The sequence below is a fragment of the Penicillium brevicompactum genome, assembly GCF_028827555.1.
Source record: "Penicillium brevicompactum strain IBT 35665 chromosome Unknown utg000002l_segment0_segment0, whole genome shotgun sequence".
Classification (NCBI taxonomy): domain Eukaryota; kingdom Fungi; phylum Ascomycota; class Eurotiomycetes; order Eurotiales; family Aspergillaceae; genus Penicillium; species Penicillium brevicompactum.
The window spans coordinates 1,122,016-1,146,171 of record NW_026623205.1 but is presented as its reverse complement, the minus strand read 5'-3'; the positions used below and the strand labels follow the sequence as shown (position 1 = coordinate 1,146,171).

General features: G+C 47.2%; 3 protein-coding genes across 3 annotated transcripts; 2 read left to right on the top strand and 1 right to left on the bottom strand.

Moving 5' to 3' along the window:
• Positions 1 to 5,036: 5,036 nt before the first annotated feature.
• N7506_003217 (uncharacterized protein) lies at positions 5,037 to 8,129 on the bottom strand (the record flags this gene model as incomplete). The annotated part of the gene is made up of 5 exons (XM_056952512.1): positions 5,037 to 5,952; positions 6,000 to 6,026; positions 6,099 to 6,504; positions 6,565 to 7,092; positions 7,154 to 8,129. 5 exons carry the CDS (start codon positions 8,127 to 8,129, stop codon positions 5,037 to 5,039), a joined length of 2,853 nt encoding a protein of 950 aa, XP_056814204.1.
• A 450-nt stretch (positions 8,130 to 8,579) lies between these two features.
• On the top strand, positions 8,580 to 9,275 carry N7506_003216 (uncharacterized protein; the record flags this gene model as incomplete). The annotated part of the gene is made up of 2 exons (XM_056952511.1): positions 8,580 to 8,986; positions 9,050 to 9,275. The coding sequence occupies 2 exons, from the start codon at positions 8,580 to 8,582 to the stop codon at positions 9,273 to 9,275; spliced, it is 633 nt and encodes a 210-aa protein (XP_056814203.1).
• A 991-nt stretch (positions 9,276 to 10,266) lies between these two features.
• On the top strand, positions 10,267 to 11,712 carry N7506_003215 (uncharacterized protein; the record flags this gene model as incomplete). Its single annotated transcript, XM_056952510.1, has 1 exon — positions 10,267 to 11,712. One exon carries the CDS (start codon positions 10,267 to 10,269, stop codon positions 11,710 to 11,712), a length of 1,446 nt encoding a protein of 481 aa, XP_056814202.1.
• Between the last annotated feature and the right edge of the window lie 12,444 nt (positions 11,713 to 24,156).

Here is a 24,156-nt window from a genome sequence, read left to right as displayed (position 1 = left end):
TATGATTCCTTGTATCAAAGATTAGAATTTGAGGTAAGATCCAAAGCACGTAGACTCACATTGTTGCTTTATGTCTCATGCTGGGGATTGAAAATGTCCATCTTGCATGTCAACGTCGAGCCGCATTTCTTGAATTCTCTAACCCGCAATTAGTCTAGCCCGCAATTTGAATCGTAACAGGTGAGCATCGTTGGGAAAATCCGCGGATGCGGTGAGCATCGTTGAAGTCAGCTTCGATGCTCAGTCCATGGCATTGCGACATACATAAATGCTGCATGCAGCCGTGGCAAACTGCTGTTTGATTGCAGTAAATTAGTCGACAGATGGCGCCTGCTTTAAGCCGTGTCGAGCGAGAGGAACTCCGCAAGCGCCGGGTCAAGCGAGAGCAGCTCCGCAAGCGCCGCAACAATCTATTACGGCGCCACAATGAATTTTGGCTTCTATATGGGATGAAGAGCTGGCTCATCATGGAATCGCCTGATGGTCAGATTTTCACATATCACTCTCACCCAGATACCCCTCCACCCTCCAGGGAAGTCATGGTAAGACGATGTTGACATAAGGAATGGTGATTTGCCGCTGATTGGTGAAAGAAAATACGCCCCAAGTCTACTGTTGTTCGAACGCCTCGCTATTATAGCCCCACGGCCTCTGCTCAGCCAGTCGACAAAGACCTCCCCGTCCTCTGCGCTCCAGTTCGTCAATACAACAGATGGGAAGCTCTAGCGCAGCTTTTGGAAAATAGTCGTCGCATGTTTTCGTGATCATCGAACCCTTTTGCGCCTACTTAGTTCACTTTGGTGCACAGTGGGATTCGAGAATTAGCAGATCTCAGCGCAGTCACTGAAGCAATATATCAGTTCTGTATGACATTCAATCTCTTTGGGTTGCTAGCAAATCTTGCTATGTTTTCTGTGTACCCCACACATGCTCTGTGGACTGTGGTATATTATTAAAGGGACAGTATCTGTCGGATCCGAGGGATGCAGGCACTAGTACTCGAACAAGCACCAGCAAGAAACAGACCGAAAAACGAGTGATTCAACATAATTTACTACCCTCTTTGGTTTGTGAAATGGCTTTGGCTCACTGACAGGAGGGGACCGACCGTCGGTGGGTGCTTAGTCACGATGATGGGTTGATGGGCCCCAAATGGGCCCCAAACAGTACAAACATGCCGAGAATTCAGGTGCCAAGCAAAGTTGAACCCTCTTTTTCGGATTTATCAATTACCTTCCGTTTAACCACCGTTTTTCTACCTTATCACTAAGGTAATTTTTAGTTAATTTTGTTATTTTAGAATTAGTTCCTATTAACTCTTTATATGACGTCTAAAGTCGCGAAAAGACGCGTGTATTTAGGAATTTTATAAATTACAGAGGTTCACTAGAAAGTGGTGGTACTCACGCATAAACCTCATATATATATCCAAGATCAAAACATGAATATCAACATTTTTCGCGATATCTTGACTTCCACCGGTCGGATCCAACTCAAAACTGAAACATGTAATAGTATCACTACTATAAATCTATCTTTCAAATTTGAACTTTGTACGACTAGTTGAAGTTCGTGTTACAGCGATTACACATGTCGATTTGTCAGCGTTGAAATGGGTTTTAATGGGGTGTATGGCCCCCACCAATGGGCCGTGGGCTCGAAGTTTAGGCCCAACCGGCCTATTGCGAGAGTCTAGGTTTACAATAGAGGGTGGTGGAGATGATATGATTCTCGACGATGAGGAATCAAAGCAAAGAATATATTCACCATGGGTACCGGCAAAACCGGTTGCTCAGCCTACTTTACCTTCTATGCCCTTAGTTCGGCGGCAGGTAACATTATCTAGCTGTGAAATAAAAGGTTATACATGTTCTAAATGCCCTACACGTGTTCAATAGCTAAACATATGTTCTTATTGTACTTTTGATAGTGGACAAAATCGAATGGTTTTCACTAATTTAAAGGGGAAGGTCGCTTGTGCGACCGTGGGTCACGTTGTGTGGGTAGCCCAGTGGCTAATGAGCCAGCGGAATAACCTTGTCCCGCATCCGTCTCCGACGCTATCTACCAGTAACGTGCCTCCGGCGATGCCGGTGGAGTCGACCGTGTTGTGCGCTTGAATCGAGAACAACTGGAACATGGCATAAGCAGACAGACCGTTTCTCAAAGGGTTAAAACACTCACTGATGGGGTCACTAGACAGATCGTTGTTTCGTCTCACGCTGTGAGCGCGTAGTGGGACAGGTGTCTGCGTTGCAAAAGAACTATCAGCGCAAGTCCTCGCGATACCGTGCTGTATGAACAGCATCCCTTACTTCCGGCTCTGATGTGAACATGATTGCCTTTAAGGGCCTGGAAGCCTAGTGGAGTTTTAGCATGTCTCGAACTCGGACGAAGCAAGGGCCCTACCACTGGAATCGTGACCAGCAGGACGCTCAGAATAAAGATTCCCAGCGCAATCATCTTTTTTGCGCAGAAAAGTCGGAAGCACCGCAAAGCAAAGAAGAGGAAAACTCCGCCGTTATATATCCAGCCCCTCCTTGGTAATCCAAAGAAACAAATAAAATGGTATTACCGGTATGAGAGAGCTACCGACCGCTGTGAAGTCACAATTTAAATTGATGAGCCCGCAGCAATATGATGCTATCACCAAAAACATGAGGATATGCGACCTACTGACACAGTCACCTCAATTTTACGACTGGCTCATTCGACAAATTCCTCACATGCATACAACGGTGTATATGTAGGAAATCTTGTCAGCTCGCTGGCTCGATGTCGTTTCACTGACTTCCAACTTTGTTTGACAACACCAAAGAGCTGAAATTCACAGCTCCAATCACCTCTATGGCCCAGAATGATTTGCTAAATGAGGGTATGTCGGACACCTAGGTATTGACAACTGCAGTGGATATGTATTAGCTAACCATATTGGATAGGAGTGATGGAAATTATAAGCTCATCGCCCGGATTTTCGGTTGACTACTTTTCGTTTCGCGCTCAACACCATATCCTGCAGGTCATACAACGTCAACTCGAAAATCATGCCTTCCGCTTCCTTCGGCAATGGCTTCTGTCGGACTCTCTCGCGGCCGGATGGACGTGCCCAGAAGCTTTAGAGTTACACAAGTTCTTTCGATTCTTGAAAGCCCATCAAAACAAAGTCAAGGACGAATGTTTTCAGTTGACTCTGACCGCGTTGACAGGATGGCATCGCGTGATTACCAGCATTCGCCACGCAGCTGTGCACCGCATTCCACACGATCGGAAAAATCTCCTTAAGATGCTTCGCGGGGCCATTGAATTTTCGAAATGCATCGCTGGCTTCAAAGAGACCAAAAGTCTTTGTCGCATCCAAGAGTTCGTGAAGACAGCGCTGTCAGAGTTCGACCAGCTGACAGCCCAGCTAAAGCAAAAAGCTCTCCTAAAGATTTCTTTATGTGAATGCCGCCCCCAGCATCTGGATCGGCGGATCATCTTGCTTCCGGAAGCGGTCAAGAGAGTGCTTCAGAGCATTGAAGACGATTTTGTCTCCAAAGTGAAACAGTTCTTACGCGCGGAGTTCAAAAGCTCCTAAAGCTCGTCGATTTATCCCTACAACGCGAAGCGCATGGTGAAATGCACGGCCCCTCTGCTGTGGCTAATATGAAAAATACATAGCACGGATTCTGATATGCTATTCAATTGTTGCAAAAAAACCTCAAGCCACAGATCAAACCTCGTCTAGTATTCAAGTCACCCCACGGCCTTTGTTTTAAATCCAGCTCAATCGGTTATCCTCAATGGTCTTGACAGGTCAAAGACACAAAGCTCCCAAAGTGTCAAAGCCATCGAAGTGAAGACTGCCGAACAGAAGAGACCCTCCACTGCTGCTTCCACTCCTGCTCTGCACTGGTTTCCTCAGCTCGGGATTTATCAAGAGCCACTCTTAATAAAACAATAGCTCGAATCAGGCGCGGGTCACCAGAAGGGCTTTTTGCGGGGTTGAAATGATACTGCAGAGCAAGACTTTGGGTTGCGTCCATTGTGGCGCTGACGAGTTGGTGGAAGCTCTCAAAACACTTGGAATAAAAATTGTTCTCAAGCCCCTGCTGACTATGTTGTTGCATTCGTTCGGCCTTTAACTCCAAAATCGACATTTGGGGTTGTGTTTTGGACTTTCTCAGCCGCGGCCGTGTGGTTTCCAAGGCCATAGTAGACCCACGAGCCATAGAGATTTGGTGGTCCAGTAGATTCATCTCAGGAAGAGATGGCTTGATTTGTAGGGTAGTTGATATGGTAGTCATAGGGATAGCATCTTTGGCCGTGTCGGTGGATCGACTGTAGATGCTTGAGGTGCGACCGCGAATTTGTTTTTGAAAAGGGTTCATCGGATATTGATCGCAGACTGACGTCTCAGGTCACTGAAACCGAGGTTGGGCTCGAGATTCGCAGGCTTTTTAAGAACGAAAGGTCTGTTTTATGGGCGAACGCAGTCGATTGGTGCTCTTGGGTACTTTCTCAACGGCTTTCCTCACATTCTCACCACCGTTGGCGGACCTCGAATTCTTAGTCGTAGACCAGCACCGGCAGAGCACCACGCCAGCCTGTTGATAATCCCAACGATGTTTCTAGGCGCCAATTGCACCGCCATTCTAATAGGTGGTATATTGGAGACGGCGCATGGTTCTTTGCCACCGAGTGACCTTCATGACGATTTCTTTTGCAACGCCCTACTCGCAATATCTAGATTTTTACAAACAAGGGCGGCCATCACGTGTGTGCATAGCGCAGAAGTACCGACACGGCATGTTGGAGTTTAGACTCAGACAGCCTAAGCATAATATTGATTTGTTTTGATTGTTCCCAACTGGTTTTATTGCCAGGGTAAACCAGAAAGGCAGAAAGGGGCGGGGAAAGCGGCAGACGAGACTGGGCACGGGCCCCGTCTTATTGGATGCCAGAGTTTCCTGGATTTCCCGTCTAGCCTAAATTGAATATTGCTTCTAATGTTAACTTTTATCTTCCTAGAACACCGAATGACAAATCCACACAGCTCACAGCCGCCGTCTTTTCTGCCCAACACTAGGCTCCAAGAAGTGGACTAGTCGCTTTGACCCACGATAGCAGTAACAAGATCTCCGTGGCGGCCAATCTAGGGTTTGATGATCTGCACGTCCAAACTGAGCGTAAGCCTTCTGCTCATCGAGAAATTCTAACGTCGATTTGGGGAAGCCGCCAATCTTTTCACGAAAGGTGTCATTGGAAATCTCAATTGAGACTCTTTCCTCAAGGCTGGTGACCCGAAAAGCAACGCGCTTTCTGAAATATCCACACAGTTGGCAAATGTCGACTGGATCTATGCTTCCCAAATCGTGGTCCTGACCAGACCGAAACCTGGCGCCGGGGAACTCGACCAGAACTCGCTGCAGGATCTCGGTAGGGTTCGGTCGTGAACAAAGAACAGATCCCCGACAATAAAAGGAAGCATTGCCCTGGACGGGAGACTCATCTAACTCAAAGAAAAACATGGCCGACGCAAGAATGCTCCTCACAAGCTCAGCTGGCACTGCAAAGTCCATATGCGACATTTTTTCCAGCGAGCACGTATCGTCTAATGCTGGCAGTGTACCATCGATGGCCTGGTCCAGCCGGAAAATATCGGGTGTCGACGAATGGGGAAGATAATTGAGAGCTTCCAAAAACCCTTGCTTTCCATCCATAGAGGGAGAAGACATCATGGCCCGAAACAGTCGGGGAAGAGCACCCTCCCGAATGCGATCAAGAAAACCAGTTGAATCGCTGGGACTAGACGTGGAGAATCCTGTTCCGACAGATAGGAGAAGGTCGTGCCTTTTCGCCATGGGCCAGATGATGCCCGACTCTCGCAAAGCAATGGCTAGCGGATTGTTCGCCCGGACCCCACCATCTTGCAAGAGACCAAGGCCTGGCAAAGTTTTGGTCTGGAAGTAACTAGAGAGTGTCAGCGCGATATTATGTCTCATGGTGTCTGAACTCACAAGGGTGCTGCAACACTGCATATAGCTCTGTCAAAAGCTAATCGTTAGCAAAATCGGCTACTACTATTCACATTGGGTGCACTCGGACGGTCGACTTACGCTTCCCATAGAAAAGGATCCTCCCGGTCATGATGTGGCGCCAAAAATTGATAGGCGGTATTTGCGCAACGCGGGCTTTTTCTTCGGTAGTTGGCCAATACGCAGGCTTTGCCATCGGAGGTACGACTTGCCACAATAGCGACCCGGCAACCCGCAGGGCTAGCCGTGGCAACATCGAACATGCGGCGAGATGGGCCAACGGCTGCTTTGAAAATTTGTGACAGCCCATCGGAATCATAAAGACCATCTGTGATCAAGTTGAACGCCGAGGCAAGCCACCGAATACAGCGAGGAACTGGGCTATTTGAGGAAGGACGAAAAATATTTCGCGCAAGGTCGGGGAATGCATTGAAACATTGCGTGACTGAAGATTGATTGAGAATGATGTTAATAGTGGATAATGCGCCTGAATCGCCAGTTTTGTTAGTCTATCAACCATAATCACTCGGCCAGTGGTCGTACGTACCTACACTAGTTCCAGTGCACAGATCTGGTAGAGATGCGATCGGAACACCAATGCGCCTTTCTAAAGCCTGTAGAAGGCCTAGTTGAATCAGACCGCGCACTCCACCGCCATCTAAACTGAGAATCACCGGATGCTTAGTTGGAGGTAGTTGGCGGACAGTGACGTTGGACCTCTCGTCGCAGATAGGGCATTGAGCGACCTCGAAGTGATACTCCCCAAGCGAACTTGGATTTCCGAAGATCACGACGCAGGTGTCACATATTGCATGTTTGCAGGGGAGCATATGCTCCGGGGGCCGACACAGACAGACCAAGCAAGTAGTGGTGGAACGAAGACCACCCCACCGGCGATACAAGCGATGCAACGTCTCCTTTCGAATGGCTGCTGAAGTTCTCACAGAGCTCAACTGCTCGAAACTTTGCACGAAGCGGAATGAAACGCCAGCAATATGGCCCTGGAACTTTGCGTCCCAGATACTGAGACATAATTTCGCATAAAATGCGGCGAAAACCAAGATGGGCGAGAAACCTGGGCAATTCAGCTTTTAAGTCGAGACATGAAAGTGCGAGTGAAAAGAAATCAAACTTACCATGCATTCCAGGGGGGTAGGCATCCATCAAGAAAGCCGTAGCTACAAGGTCATCAAAGTCCTCCCTTGAGCAGCTAACGGATTTTCTATGCTGGCTGACCTCTCGAAGACAATCGCCCATCGTGTCATTTCTCGTATAGTCCCCTCGGGCCCTTTCCAATAGATCAAATGTCGGTGCATCGAGGAGCCTTTGGTGGCTTTGTACATGAGTGTTCCAGAAAGCACAGAGGTGAACTGCTGAGAACCGCCGACAAGCTGATAGTTGCTCGAGGATCAAGCTTTGCAGTGGCGCAAAAGCGACGCTGTCTGAAAGCCCGCTACGTGGACTGAGATCGAGAATCGTGACTGTCCCGGTCTTGATCATCTTTTGGAGCTGTGCGTATTCTTGTGTGAAGGCTTTTGTTGTATGCTTGCCGTCGGTCAAGACAATGACTATCTGCGTGGGAGCCGGAATACCCTCGTCGCCAATAGTCAGCTGTCGACGTGGTTGTTGGAGTAAGTTTCTTGCGGCCTGAATGTCAGCGGCGGAATCGAGGAACAAACACAGGATCTGGGTCCATGGTAAAACGATTTGCCTCTTCACTTCTTGTTGTAGCCTTGCAGGGGGCAACAGCCCTTCTGCGCCCGTTATAGAGAAGCTTCGATGCTTTGTCGTTGAGTGCTTGAGCCATTTCGAGTCGCCCAAGCTGTACTCCAGGCATAAACTGCTTTCAGCAAACAGAATAGGGCTCTGTGTATGAGCGGTCTTAGTGCTGAGATGAAGACGAATCAAGCCTGCGGGGCCTTTGCGTGTGATGTTGTTGTATGGGAACAGAGCCCGCAAAGCTTTCATGCGGTTTGAATTACCGGTAAAATACAGCAGAGATGGATATTGATATTTTGGATAGGGTAATTCCTGCACAAGTTCTCCCAAGCGGTTGGTATCCACCAAGTTCCATACTTCATTCTCGCTGACGAGATCAAGCCAAGCAGCCATTAGATGGAGTGGGAGATCTAAAAAGAAAGAGGTCTGCTGGAGGCTTTATATTCGGGGACTGGTCTGAAATTGACAAGAGGCGCTTCAAAGTGTCGCTGGGCCCTCAACTTGGAACAGGCGTGGTATTTTCTCGTCTCAGAATTTGATCTCAAGCGAAAACGTTTGGGCGCCAGGTTTCTTCTTCGTGTGTATCTGCAAGTTGCGGTCGTTTGAATCAAGTTTGCAACAAATGTCACTTTCTGTCAGACTCACCGCGAGACAAAGCTGCGGCTTCCTCTATATTAGAATGGTAGCAATCTTGCACTACTGACTATATAATGCATTCTAAAGCCCTTTCTTGCTTTGTGGCCTTTTCGTGATAGTCCCTAACATTCCTCGGCTATTACCTCTGTGGGCAACCATCTAAGTATGACAGGTAAAATGGGATCAGAAAGGATTGCCCTTCATGCAATGAAGTCTGCGCTTGTTCCGTTCCGCCCAGCTGAAAATGTGACGCCTGCGCTGTCTAGAGCCAGCCAGATCGACGACCCGATTGAGACCACTTATGTCAGAATGCTCAGGGAAGAGGCAGAAATGGACATCAGCTTCAATATCACGGTCGGTATGGCTAATTGGGCACTGCTGGCCGGTTATCTCGTCATCCCCGGCACGTTCACTTCACTGCAAACTTCAAACCAGGTCGAAAAGGCTTTGCAAGTCAACAAAGCCGGTCGTACCGTGCTGCATACCATCCACAACCCTCCATTACTCGGGATTGCGTGCCTTCTTCTTGTGAGTGGCATTGGAGCTCTCATGTGGCTGATGCACTTCCCAAAGCTCAGGGGAAACTACCTATGGCTGGTCAATAAACTCTTTGTGTAAGTGAGCAACGCCGTGAGACAGATTTGGAGAGCGCGGGCTCAAGACTAAAACCGAACTAGGCCTCTATGCTTGAATGCTGCCGCCGGGCTGCTGACCACTGTCATCAACGTGTGCACGTCTCAAGGTGGAGACTGGTCGGTAATGGCAATTGTCACAACTGCTGTAACTGGAGCGACACTTTCTATCTGTTCAGCACTTCTGGCGATCTACAAATTCTACAAGTTGGAGGAGATTATAAAAGAAGATGAGTATATCAGGCGTTTTCGAGCTGCGATCTCAAAGTGATGTGAAAGTCTCAGACTGTGAAAGGGCGTGGTCACATGCACCACTGATCATTTGACAATGGTGTTGGATCTGTGCTGGTTTTCATGCCGAGATGCCGATCCGTGCTTTTTGTTAAGTTGTAGATTTCGATATTACTGTTCTGGTCCCTATACAATTTTGGTCACGCACCTCTGTCATGTAAATTGTACTAACCAGAGCCCAAATGCTAGCAAGATTAGTTATTAAGTGTCAAAGGATGCTTCATAAATATAGTAACTTTGAATACCCAATGGACCGAGGATCGTCGGAAGGCCACTCTCAACGCCATCCTTGCACAGGAAATTCTAGAAAAGAAACAAATCCTTAGGTATGATTTTGATCCCACGTAGCAGCTGTATTGCATACAAGACACATTTGCAGCTTGGGACTGACTTTTTGTCTCCATAAACTTTCTCAAATTGACACTGACCCAATGAATGATTCTGGAGGTCAACGCATCTGCACGCATTAGTAAAAAGCCTAGCGAAAGTCGCCGCAATTAAATCTCTATGAGGATTGATGCTGCTCTAGTGCTTACAAGTTGGTCGCTTATCCTTCCTCATGAAATAGCTGGCCTTACTCGTTATTTGGCTGGAGAGAAAAAATGTCTCTCAAAGTAAAGACCAACAAGAAATTTCCGGACAAAAAAAGTGATCATACTCAAAGCCAAGGCTCCAGAACTCGCCAGCAACTTATGGAGTTCATATTCCCACGTATTCCCTTGTCTCTTTATTCCGAGGCAAATTTCAAGGAGCTAGAGTGTAGCCAAGTTGATGCTCAGTTGCTCTGATTGAAAGTTGAGCAAAATCATATAAACTTGAGGTGTACGCATTTCCTTAAAATTCAGTGTCAAATAATCCGGTCACGCGTTTTAACTAAGGCATCGCTTGATGTCTCGAAATGCATAAATACCCGCTATCGACCGCTTGAATTTTTTGCTGTTCGCAGAGAACATCGCGGTTGGCCATTCAATATGGCACCAAATAATGGTGGAGTTACTAAAAACTCTACCCCCAAGGCCAATAAATCTCACCTCCCTGAAATGGAGCAACTAGCAAACGATAATTTGATCTCTTCGCAAAAGATCGATAGTGCAGCTGCGCAAGCGTCTATTTCGCAAGGGCGCCACCCAACACACAACTCGTCAGACGCACACGATGGTGGTCAGCTTAGCGACAGTGACCCGATTGGCCAAGCCAACTCTTCGCCGCCATTGAACAGCTCAGTCATGAATTCTATCGAGAGAGACGACACCCCGATGCTTGATGCTGGCTCGGTAGACCAGACCGGGGCTGGGTCACACTCGAGTGGTCATGAACGCCCTCCTGCAGCCGGTCATCCACAGAATCACGATGATTTGTCTCCCAGTGCCCGAGGTACCACCGAGCCCGAAGAGCCAGAGCTTTTAGCCACCCTTGATCCTTCCAATGATGAGGAAGAAAGCGACGCGCTCGTAGATGGATGGGGAACCCTGCGAGGATCAAGCTTTGTCATTCTCCAGTACGGGCCTCGCCATGGAGCCAGATACAAATTCAAATACCGACATGGATATACCAATGCATTCATGAATAGCATTTCTGAATCGTCTCTGCGGATCTCCCAGATCAAAGTTAGTCCAGGAAGCAAAAACTGGCGGTATTCCAAGAACAATGTTGTCGGGATCTACGGAATTGCCTCGGAAGAAAGAAAGAATCCAAATAAAAAATACAAGTCTGATCCCTGTACTTGGTTGAAGATAAAATGGAAGGACCTGAGGTCAGAAGATACCGACAAAACGCAAAATTTTTGTTCTTGGATTCCCAGATCCGATTTCATTCGCTTCTGCAATGGCAAGCGCGCTGCAGATGCAAAGATCAAAGAGGTCTGGGACAAACAAGAAGAACGCTATCAGCGCGTGCTCCAGAGTGACACTGGAAGAGGCTCTGAGGATCGGTCTCCCACCCCTTGCCCATTAGGGTCAGCAGCAAGGCAATCACTTGAGCGAGAGCATACACAACGTCTCAGTTCACCTGCAACTCAATTCGTATCTGCGGGCCAATATGAAATTCCCCCTTCCACTGCACAATTGCGTCCAAGACAGGGGTCGTCAACCAACCCAATCAACCTTGATGGAGATGAGGCAGCTCAGAATCCAGTTTCCTCCGGCGCTGCTTTGAACTCGAACACCAACGCCGTGCAGAACAAGTCCAACCTCGCAATTGGCCAAAGAGCCATACGTACAGAAGCGGAATTCATTGCAGAAAGGGAGAAAGACGAGGGATGGCATGATCTAGACGATATCCAGAGAGAAACTCGCCTTACGGTGGCGAAAGCCATGTATGACTTGTACCGGGACACAATCGCCCAGAATATGCAACCCCAAGGCTCGGTCAATACTCCAATTGGCGGACGACCAGGAGTAGCCGTCGCCGCCCATTGATGCCTTGATTTCCTCTAGATTGCTGACGTTGAATTGGGCGTTTTGATTTACCAGTTCGATAAATTGATTCATGGATCGATAAATAGACCGATAGATAGCTTTCTTTTATTTCAAATTGAAACAAATTTGTTTTCTTGGGTTTTTTTATGTGGTGTTCAGATCCAAAACAGATTCCACAAATGAAGTGATCTGGCGTATATCGTCTCCAGAAGGTCCCGAGTCATTTCATTCTTGTTGTTCTATTTGCAGTATATCCACACTGCCACTCGGTGACGAACTTTAAGTGTCCGTTATGTATCAAAATGTGAGAAAAGAATTAGAATCTTGGCCAACTGGATGTAATAAGTTTTGACGGGTGATATGAATCTGTTAATCGTATCAGAGAATTTGGCGGGATTCTACTAGACGAGTGCCCGACTCAATTCCCCAAGGTAAGGGGTTTTGAGACACAACGAGCAAATAGTACGATAACAAGCACTAAGGAACTAACAGCCCGTAAGAGGACATGGCAACATGAGAGAGCGAAGTAAAGATGGTGAAGATGGTGAAGATGGTGAAGATGGTGAAGATGGTGAAGATGGTGACGATGGTGATGATGGTGAAGATGGTGAAGATGGTGAAGATGGTGAAGATGGTGAAGATGGTGAAGATGGTGAAGATGGTAAGGTGACCAGCTTAGAGAGATAATGCACAGCATAGTACATAAGGGTATAATATGTTCGACACCTTGAATGTATATCGGAAGTCTGCAAACAATGTCTAGTTCGAGGAATCATGTTCAACGGAACGATATAGCCTACTGTTGATGTCCATGTGCAAGGGACAACGGTAGTTCTAGCGGTTTCCTCTCATTTTATTCAGAGTTCAAGACATAACTGAGCTAAAACGACCACATAAATGTGAGTTCATGCCCCGCTCGAGTCCTCACTATTATTCTCTTGGAATACCTTTGGCTCCTCAATTCCACAACGACTACCTGAAGAGGGATTACCTTCACGATAATAGACGATAATAGCCAGGTAAGGTAAAAGTTCCACGGGAATCTCATTTCCACCCATATCATTAATAGCTAAGATAAGGTCTAGTTCGGAGAGCCGTACGTGTACCATTGGGAGGCCGAATTAAATTCATCGGACGCTACATTATCTTTTAGCTAACTTCACATACACAAGCTAAGTAAGTATCTTGATTTATGCCCATTGCAATGCTATGTTGCAAGATTGACAAGTTATAACATCGAAATTTTACAGGCGACTCTGAGAGCGACCCTACCACCAAGATCTGGGTCAGAAACAAAATGGCGACCACTCAAAGCACGAACTCGACGGGAACGATAGCCTGGAACAATGCCTTCGTGCCATTGACTTTGATCATCCCAACATTCACTCTGCCAACGGCTAGCACTGTGGAGGTCGTGACAGTGCCCGACTTGCCTGCTGCTACACAGCCTAAGCCTACGAGAGCTGCTGAAGCGTCAGGAAATGCGCCATCTTTGGTGATAGTTCGTGGACTGGGCTTGTGTTATTTGATTTTTCTAACCGCGCTTATTTGTCAAAGTCTATGATTCATCAGTCTGTAGAAAAGGATCATACCGGTGAAGATCGTTGCGATATTTGATGAAAAAGATGCCATGCTTCATCAACTGAATCAGAATGGCTATGCTGTTTTCCCAACCTATAGAAAATGTGCAACGCTGTAGGAAACGCCAGAGTCCATGGGAGCGTCCCAACGTAGGTTCATCCTATTCGAAAACCAAGAGCATAGAATTTGTCTTGGTGATATTCAGACTTTCGAAAAAAGTCCACTCTGCCGTAGGCAACAAACTCCTAGCAAGGTCGGCTTTTTGCATTCCCTCCTGGACGTCGAGAGCGCGCGTGACCTGCAGCTTCAATGGCGTCGTTATTCGCCATCGCACCTGCCCTGCTGTTCCGTCCTTGTATTGTACTTCAAAATCCATACAAGGGTCACTCCACGTTATTGAAGCAAGGTAGCTGCCACAATATCTGACAAACTGTGCGATGAATCCGTATGTATTAGAAGCTAACATTGGTGGCTAGGGAAGTGGTTAGAAGACATCTAGCCTTGAAGACGTAAGCAGAAACTACCTGTGGATGACGGCCCAGAACTTCCATGGCACGATCTGTCTGCTTGGCCAACACTAGCTCCTTGAATCCATTCAGGACGAGCAATTGAGCTCTTTGCTGCATCACCAGGTACGACAGCTTGCCAGCCTCACGCGAGTACGCGTCGACATCCGCCATCAAGTTAAGGTTCTCCTTGGCTCGATTGCGACGCCTTTGTGATGCCAGAGTCTGGTGCTTCCGTTTATTCGCTGCGGCGCGTGAACCGGAGTCTTCCCATTTGAAAGGAATCCTCTTCGCATTAGCGGAAGTAGCTGGCTTCTCCTCTTCGAGATCGACGCTCCGGGTCACAAGGGCTACTTCTGGAGATCCCGGTGGCACAGCGGTCGTTTGCTGCTTTCCGGCATCTTCTGGGGGCAACAGCAAGTCTTTAATCGATCTGTCAAGTGTTAGCTGGGATCAGGTCTTATCAGATAGAAACTCACAGTGCTCGAGGGAAACGCTCAGATGTCATCTTGGAGAGCTTGGATTGATGCTGGAGACATGAGATCTATCGGCTCAAACGGAGAAGAGGAGTACTATTTATGTCAAAATTTGCAAAATCTACTGTACGGGGCATAGCCCATAACACTCCCTGCACTACATGAATTGAGCCTCACAAGTAATCCTAGGAATCGAGGAGGCTGTGTCGTCATTTTTCAAAACTTACTACAACTACTCTCGCTGCCTTCGCATTAGACCCCTTTATGTCCATACTATAGTAGCCTGCGAAACGGTAAAGAATGCAGGTAAAGTTATACGTGAAAAAAGTATCTCACGCAGTGCTGCTATTCTTTTCCAATAGCATGCCTGTGAAAGGGGGAGGATTGTTAGCAAGCTAGAAGACCCCTATCGTTATTGCTCCTAGGATATGAAGGGCAGTTCATAGAATGGTTGTTGTGCCTAGTGAGATACTTCAATATACACGCGAGTCTATCAGCGCCGTTTGGTTCAGCGCTTGGAATTCTTTTCTCTCCCTTGGGATGATACAATTTTGGCTTATTTGCAGCTTGTATTACACATGGCCAGGAATAATGCCAATCCTACTGGGTTTGCCTTTGTTTAAAGAGACTTTGAGAAAGAGCATAATCCTTCATCTGAGAGCAATTTGTGCGATTGTTCGAGCACCACAATAGAGTGAGGGCTGGTGAGGTCGGAGAAAATAGCATTCAAGAGCTGTTTTCTGATGCAAAGCAAGCTACCAAGCGAAAACGTTGAAACGTCAAGCGACTGTGATGGATATAATTCATCAACAGTTCACCATAGCCTGCTAATTTGCGGGATATTACTTTGAAGTTGCAGTGACGTAGTAATATAATGTCGTGACCAAGTGCCATCGTGATGAGGGCCAAAGGGGCATGTAGAAATCAAGGTTTGGCGATATAAATTCCAGTGTAATTCCCACTGCCCTTTTCCATAAGTCGCCAAACTACACACAAAGATGAAGGACAATCAGGTCAGCCCTAGTCGGCCTCCGACTGTGTGGGTTGATCAATCTGCTTTCCTCCAGGAGCACCCGAGTTCAAAACCAATTGCTTCTCCGGATATTCAACCCTCGCCGAGTCAGAAAATGACTGCCGCCGCAATCGCCCTCAGTTTGAAGAAATCACTCCCGGATCGCCCAAAGCGAAAGATCCCACAGCTGAACCAAAACCCATGGGATACTTTCGAACCTGTTGCTGCATCATCGCAAGATCGGTCTCTGATCTTTGCCCGACACAAGACGATGAAAGAAGAGTTGGTGCATATCCAAGAACTCAAACAACAGTTCTCGCCCGCTACAGGTTTCCTAGAACTGATGGAACAAATCTCTCATCCAAGTTTCTTGAGGCTGATCGAATGTTACCATCAGGATGCATCCTGCACGTTGGTCTGGGAGCCAACGGAAGTGTCAGTCAGCCACATTTTAGCCTCCAGCTGCTCAATTACCAACGATGAACTGCTTGGAATTGTCAAACCGGTGAGTCAAACACAAGAATCTTGCAGATGCAGCTGCAGCTAACTCAGAATAGGTATTGGAAGGAATAAAATATCTGCGCGGGCTTGGAAGAGCACTCGCTACCCTGGGCCCGGAAACAGTCCTGCTTACACAGTCCGATGATGTCAAGATCAGTGAGGCATCCAATTATATGATTAGTAACTACAAAGACTGACATTCACTAGTCGGGGCCGAAAATAGCTGCCAGATTCATGAATCAGAAATGAATCCTGCGACAACGAAATTATGCGCTCTAGCTGATGTTGTCACCAAATTGATGCTGAGGAACCCTACCTACGAATGGGAACCCGAGATCAAAGACTTGCCTTGCCAGCTGGAAAGTATATCCGTTGACGAACTCTTGCAGGTCAGTTCATTCTTCCATGTCACCAGATTCTCAGCTAATGTGACAGAATACCATCTTCACCCGAGCAACATGCGAGGGGGAGTTGAAGTTGTTGGTCAGTGTAGCCAACAAGACTGCGTATCACGGTATCAAATCTTACTATGCTCGTTGCTGAACGATGAAATCATTGGTGTTGGCTTGGCTCTTTGCTTGGAGGACTATTAAGAAAAGCCTTGCAATACTGGGTTTCACCTTTGCTTCTCGGACACAATTTGTGATACATAAGCGAAACTAGAAGGGGGAGTGTATAGACAAACCACGGTACCGCAGGTGGTAGTTAACAATCGCGTTTTTAAAAGAAAGCCTTGTCCTAGGTTCGAAGTAGCTCCTGTCCTAGTCCACAGACGCTCGCTTAACTTGTGACCTGTTGTTCAAATCAATCATTGCTTATATGCCCAACGGTTATTAGTCTATAGGCGTTTATTTGTCGCCTATTGGGGTAGCATTTTTTGTAACATGAAGAGTGGGATATCTATATTTCTTTTTTCAGCTTGACCCTACCATTCGAGCAAAATACTATCATTGTTTGGCACAACACCTTGCAGGAACAAGAATGCTTAGACCAAATTGAGAGTAACTTTGAATAGCGAAAAGAATGTAATTGAAATATCGTAGACTTGGATTCTGACGACGGTAGCTACCTATGTGAATATTGTGCTTTGCAGGCGATCCTGATTGAGCTAGATAATTGGAATTCTTCAGTCTATATAGTTCAAAGCTGCAAGGCTCCATCGTTCGGCTACTTATGAGTCTTACTACCCTGGCAGCCACATGAACAAGACGTCGAGTGCGAGCTTTCAGTAATGGAATTTGCTGTGCCGGTGTCCGCTGGATTGGTGATTGGAATTGGACCGAATGTAGGATGTCCGATGCAGACCGGCTCGTGCTCTAGCGGGCGGTTTTTGCTGTCGCCATTATATTCAACAAAACTTCCAGGCCAAGGGAACCGGATGTCCACATTCTCCTTGGTAATGCAACCATTCACGTTGGCGATAAACATAGGAGGAAAAGCAGGCGATTGTTTGGGCATGCCGTCAGACGAATTTGACGTTGACGCATTGGCCACAGTAATGGGTGCGCAATTCATGTACATCTCACGATTGCCGATACGATTGAACCACGTCCAGGCCAAAGTGTATTTTCCGGGTGCAATACCCTTCGGGATCGCGAAGTGGAGTTGGAGAGAATTGTCCGACGCGGCACCACCAGGAAGATTGCCGGGTACACTTGCGGGGCATCCCCCTTCGAAGGACTTGATGACTTTCCATTCCGAACTCTTCGTCGGCTCACGATCACTGGTAAGACTCACCTGACAAGACCCTCCACCATGGGTGATGCTCCCCAGAAGATTGATGGTATTGTCGTGCCCGGTCCAATAAGTGGCCTCTTCTGTCGGAGCGAGAAAGTCACCTGGCGATAGCTTGCAAGGGAAGTCACTACCATCTGCAGCAAGTGGTGAGTTATCAAGTTCTTTTTCAATAGGTCTGTAGGGCTGGGGTGAAATCATTTCCAAGTGTGCATAGACCGGCGAAAACACAAATGCCTGTAGCAGCAGGTGCCATTTCACAAATATCATAGCAGGAGACGAGATGGTCTTCTGTGGTAAAAGCAAGTCTCGATTTCAGGTAGCTGATGGCCATAATAGGATTGGCTACAGCTTTATATACATCCAAAGCGTACATGAACTGAAAGAACGCTTGAACTGCCGACGCTGCCGCGGAGGTTTGAGTCCAATCAAAAAGCAAAGTGTAGTCTAGCTCTGCTGTTCTTTTACCTCAAGATATGCTCCCATCAAGTACAGAGCAGCCGTATTTGGCCTTTCAAAGCTGTACTCGTTGAACGCAAGAAGCAGTGAGTCAACCATTGCAAAAAAAGAGTTCTCAGATTGACTTAAGGGAAGTGGAGGCCATCATTCAACTGAGTCGCGACAATTCACCAGCCGTTGTAGGATCCCCTTTATCTGAGTCCCCTTTTCACATAAGTGCAGGGCTCGCTATCGGCCACCATTGATCTATCAAGTCACTACTGCCAATCTCGAATTTTGACCGACTGTCTTATTCTCTTCTGATCTTATTCTTTACATCCCTTGTCTGCTGGAATTGCTGTACTAAAGATTGATCTTAATATGGTCGTTCAGCCAAAGCGGAAAACCAACCCACCAGATGCAGTCAATCAAAAAGCGCGCAGGAGACGAAACACCCTTTTCAAAAAGGCCTCTCAGTATAGCTCGGAGTGCGATGCCGACGTACATATGGTTGTTCGTATGAAGAAATCTGGGAAGATATTCATTTTGACCTCGGACTCACAAGATTGGCCTCTTTCAGACAGCCAGTTGGTAAGTTTCTCTTTGTTATCTATTTCGTCACCATGAAGATGTTGACTTAATTCCAAGATCTCCTATCATCCTACACCAATCCACAAGTCTCTAGCCAGCCCAGAGACGAAGCCATGAGGCTTGAGGGTTGTCAGCAAGTGACACACTCAATTTGGTATTTTTTCGTACAAAGCGTCCCTTCAAACCTTCCGTCGACCAGCTTGCAACTTTCATGGCTGCCAAGGGTATTTTGTCAATACAGCTTTATGAATAAAATCAAACACCTATGGATTTTTGCCGCGCTCTAGTCTCGCTTGGGAGACTTCAAGCCAGCGAAGATCCAAAATATGCACAAGTCTCTATAGACCCCTCAAACGATGGCTCCGTCGACCGGAATATGTTAATATGTTGCTTCATATACATGTGCTGCAGAAATTTACAATAGAATTGGTCAATCGCATTGCGTGATTTGAAATTCCAGTTTGGTCAAGGACATGCAATGAATTCGCAGTCGTAAAAGATAAAGGCTGGAGAAATCAGTGGTACTCTTCAATTTATTGCATTTTCTCTTACCTGAGCATGTGAGAATGGGGTTTCTTTGAGCCAGAGCCTCTCTAGTACCCTTCATATCTTCCGGGATGCATGTGGTAGACAGAATTACAGGACCCTAGGTTGGCGGCTCGAACAGGCTACGTCCGGTCGGCTGAACCAGAAAATATAATGCCAAAGACCGTTGAGTGACAAGCTTGGATGTTGATAGTATGGCTTTTGTTCCGTATGTTTCTTCTATCTCCCAGTCATGTTCCCTTTTTATCCTATCTCGTCTGAGTCTCTCACTGATCTATCACTCCGACATGTCGATACAGTCGCAGAGTCGCGTTGCCTCCGAAAAGATTCACAGTTCCAGTCTGAAAGGACTTCATATCAAGAGCCACGGCCGCGCCGTCACTAGCTAGTATGGCTTTACCTGGTCATACGTGTTCACCACCATCCGCACCTCGGCTGCTCTGACCTAAGAATGTCGAACAAGACCCGACCTTCATCCTTGGCAGGATGCTCAGACATCGAACTTTGGTGAGAACTCAGATAGACTCAATTCCAGTGCCGGCAGATATTCTGACGATCCAGTTGATTGGATGTTTGAGTGGCTCTTGGCCAGTGTTCCTGAGCAAGGAATCTCTCCAGTGGATGTTATACTCGCGTCGGACATTTCCCGTAGCACTGTCTGGTGCCCCTCGATACAGCCAGGTGGCAAAGAGCGGCGCAAATTCTCTCCTGGGCAAACTGCAGGCTGCGGTGCCATCTCGGGCCCCGCGGTTGACCGTAGAAGACTTTTGTCCGAGATGTTCTGGTGACTTGGTTGGCTCGGGTTGCCAGATGCACGCTTGCAGGTGCAGGGGCGAACCGCCAAGCTAAGACGGTTGAGTACAGAAAACTCCAACTTCAACTTAATGCTGTACACCACAGTCTTGAGGCTGACCTGAATATAGTGCAGCTTGTATTCTGCTAGAAGGAGAAGGATATTCAGGAAGACGACAAGGATGTTGATCCAAAACAAATGGATGATTGCGCTGCGGCTGTTGCGACCGCTTATTGTACCGATCAGCTTGAAAGCACCAACTGCTTCGTAAATGTAGATGCCGCAGATGAGAAAATCTTGTATGCAAAAGCCCGTCAGTTGGATTCGATCGAATATCGCGGCAGGGCGAGCGAAGCGTGAGTCGCCGTTGCTGAGACCAAAGAAGAGGACGGTCATAGGAATATGTAGAAGGCAGGCGTTGATGACGACCATCCATAGAACCCAACGCATATTTCGCATATCGGACACGAGGAGGTGAAGACGCGAGTAGAGTACGACGGCTTGGCCGGTAACCATCCCGTACCATCCGATCATGAAGGGGATTGACGTCGCGAGATTGGATGCTTGAGAAACGAAGCGAGCCATGGCAGGAAGGGCGTGCACGAGGATCCCCCAGGATGCAACCTGTATACTCCAGAAATACAGGCTGCGGTAGTGTTTGAAGGTATCGAATGCGACAATTGCTGTTTCCAGAGCATTGTATGCGCCAATCGAGAACATGGCCACAATCTGAATGATTGAGAAGTTCTCCATAAGAATGGCTCCCACTTTTGGGGGGAGGTTGGTTATGACCGTATCCATGATCTGGAAGCACCTGACACGAGTAAAAGGAATTTTCTAATTACAGTTGATGGGTGGGAGCAGCAGCAGATTTTATAAGTTTCTCATGGAACCAAGAGGTGAGTGTCCGCGAAATGAGATCTTGACATAATAGCCAGTGATCTCCTAAAAGGCTCTGAAGTTCTTAGAACACTTATCAGCTAGAGCTCAAGAGCCTTGAATGGTTTAAACTGGGTGGGTGGGTCAACAACAGAGTTGTCTATACTGTAGAGCTGCGACGCATATGATAGATCCTCGATCCTCGCCCAATCTTTTTTATTGGGACGTTTTTTGTTCCAGCCAATATAAAAAGGGCATGCTGTTGCGCAGCTGGAACAAAGGGCTCTTTCCATACAAGTCGTACTAGAGGTTACTATCACAACGACCGTGGAACGCAGAGCGGGATCTACGGTCAGCGGCGGCCGAACGTCAAACTATCGTGAAAAATTATTGTTCTATGAATCACGGAACCGAACACTCAAGGGAAGACTGCAATGATTCATGGAAATTAGGGTTCAAGTTTTGACCCAGTCAGAAAGGTTATATCCTGTCTTCTGCTCCTAGTTTCTAGACCTATCATGAATATGGCTGCCAGTACACTTCAAGCTATTTTACTACAAACTGGAGATAAGGAATCACATGTATTACCACCTCAAACTGTTGAATGTAGTATTGTATGAAATGACTACGATGTTGTTCATGAACCTTATTGGTCGCGTGATCCTGAATATTTGGAATGATGAGAAGGATGCTGGAAATAGTAGGGCTTTCGGACCGTCGAAATTTGGACCCACATTGTCGACCAAAGGCCAATAGATCTCAAACTGTAGTACAGAAATCGAAGATATCTGTACAATATTCTCTGCTCCCTTCAATAAAATTTTGAATTTATATAAGCTGTCTGCAAGTATTACCATACTGGCGAAGATATCGAAGCAAGGTCAGGGGAGGAAACATCGGATAGGAAGGGAATACGCTTATTTGGGGATGGCTGATGAAAAGTGGAATAGATACCATCTAGAACGTTCTATAAACTACATGAATGAAGAACCAGAATTGTAGCAACCGACAAATGGCCAAAGGGTTCTGGGGAACCATGATCACACAGCTTTTTTAGCTAACCATTTTGCTCTGGGAAGATTGCGTGATATTCCGAATATCTCACCTGTCTAAATCGTACATCCTTAGCAACGAAAACTTTCCACTCGTTGACAACGGACCATTAAGTTCAAGCTTTTGGATCCTGCCTGGATCTTTCCAAGTTCTGCCACTTTTTTTCTCGATTCCAGAAATAGAACCTCCTTGATCTAATGTCCCAAGGGTCATTACTAGGAATTTCATCCCAGAAGATTCTCAGCGTCGATCCATGTTTACGCGCGTTTCTTGATTGGTCCAACTGGTGTTTTATGTATCCAGGGTCTCATCAGAAGTGTGATAGTAGCGTTGCAATCTCGCGAAGGTGGCAATGGACGAGGGACCAGATCATGAGCCTTGGTAGCTGAAATTGCTCATATGGTTGTCCTGGGAACCATAATTTGGTTCTGTTGTCGTAGAACAGCTTAGAATTTAGATGTTGCCTCTGATATAACAGCGTGCATCAATGAGAGACGTGACGGGGGAGGATCGCTGATCGTAATCAGATGACACCGTGAATGTATATTTGTGCAAGAGACATCAAGTGAACCATAATAAGGGCAAAGAGTACTCTTCTCGTACAAAAGTGACCCTGAGTCTTCAAACCCAGCCGGTATTGAAACAACACTGATTGGATGGATGTAGCGCGGACCGGCCGATCACTTCCTCCACAATGGACTGGCAAGCTTGTTTTTCTTCTTTTTTGTTCTTGTCCTCTTCTCTCCTTTTCTTTAATTTATTTTCATTTTTTTTCTAGTTTGAGCTAGCATCGAATGGGGTTCGGTGTGCAGGATGGTTCATCGATCATCTCTGCCCACGGTCCAGAGGCTAGCAAATAAAGCCTTGGCAAGGGCTAACAGCGCCTTCACCTCGTTTCAGGTCCTTTCTTTGGTCTCCACCTAGACCTTTAAAGCCGTTGCACCTCAGGGGCCTACTTCACTCAGTCGTCTTCTTCAGTTTGCCTGCGACTTACTTGAATCAACAATTACCCTCAAACCGAAGAAATCAATATGGCAAATGACCCCAAGCCCCCTCGGAGTGCAGAGCGCATTGCCGCCAAAGCAAAGTCCCGTTCGGGCAGGTCGCGTGCTGGTTCGCCCTGTTCTGTTCGGTCGATGGGCTCTACGTCCAAGGCGGACCGTGGCCTTCTGAGCTCGGTAGCGAATGTACGCAAAGGAATTGTATGTCACACTCTCACTTACTCTCGCTTATTTGTATCTTGCCGTACTCTAGGTCATCATGTGATCTTCCTTATGCAGTGTGCTATTGGCTGACCAACGTTTCCAGGGACATTCTGTGACGAAAAGCACCAGGCATAAAGAGGACAAAGCAACCCATCGGGAATGTCTGCATATGATGGATCAGATTCAAGAAGAGTTTGAACTCGCTCTTGGGGCGATAGACGACGAAAGAGCCCACCATTCTCAGTCCATGCAGCGTCTGCATGATGAAAAGGCCCAGGAGACTTCGAAACTACAACAGGCAATCACGGCAAAAGACAAAGCCTTGGTTGAAAAACAGAGGCTTGAAAAAGAGCTCTGCCAGATTCAGGAGCAGCAGGAGTCAGTGAACGCCACTATGCAGGACCAGATTTCATGGCACGAAATTCAGCCTGTCCTGCACCAGGTGCACGGCGAGCTGACATCGGCAACCACTCGGTTCTGGAACACGATCGAATCCCTTCACAACTATAGAGTGGCGTCCTACTTGCCGGGCTCTGGAGTGATCCAGGGAACTTGGCCCGACCAGAACAGTCCGCTGGTGCCTTTGGGTCACGATGCCCTTCCCGGGTTCTCCGCATCGAGTGATTATCCTCTTGCTACCCAGCAAGCGCCAGAATCAACCAACCAGTATGCATCGCTTGTGTGAAGAATGAAGGGCTTGGGGCTTGGGCCCGTTCTGCTTGTTGTGGCGAACCACATAGTCGATTTTATATGACCACTACGCATATAGATAGCTCATAACATAATCTTCACCAGTACCACCACAGTCTCATGGAATAGTAAAAGATAGATATGCGTCGACCAGTTTTCTTAATTAGACTTTCGTTCCGCCAAAGGGCAGCCTCGGAGAATATTCCGTGGCCGCTGAATATGGTTAGCGCAGGGTCCACAGCTCGGTGGGTCATGATCGTTCGGAAAGCAATCGAATGTGACTGATCACAACCACGGTCTCCACCGATCATTTGATAGGTAGCGCAGTCCCATCTCTGTCGAGTTTTTTGGCCCTGCGAGATTCATAAAGAGAAATTCAGTTCTTTTGCGTGCATGGTCTGTCCGAGGATTTTCTGGTCACTTCACAGGTAATCGAGTC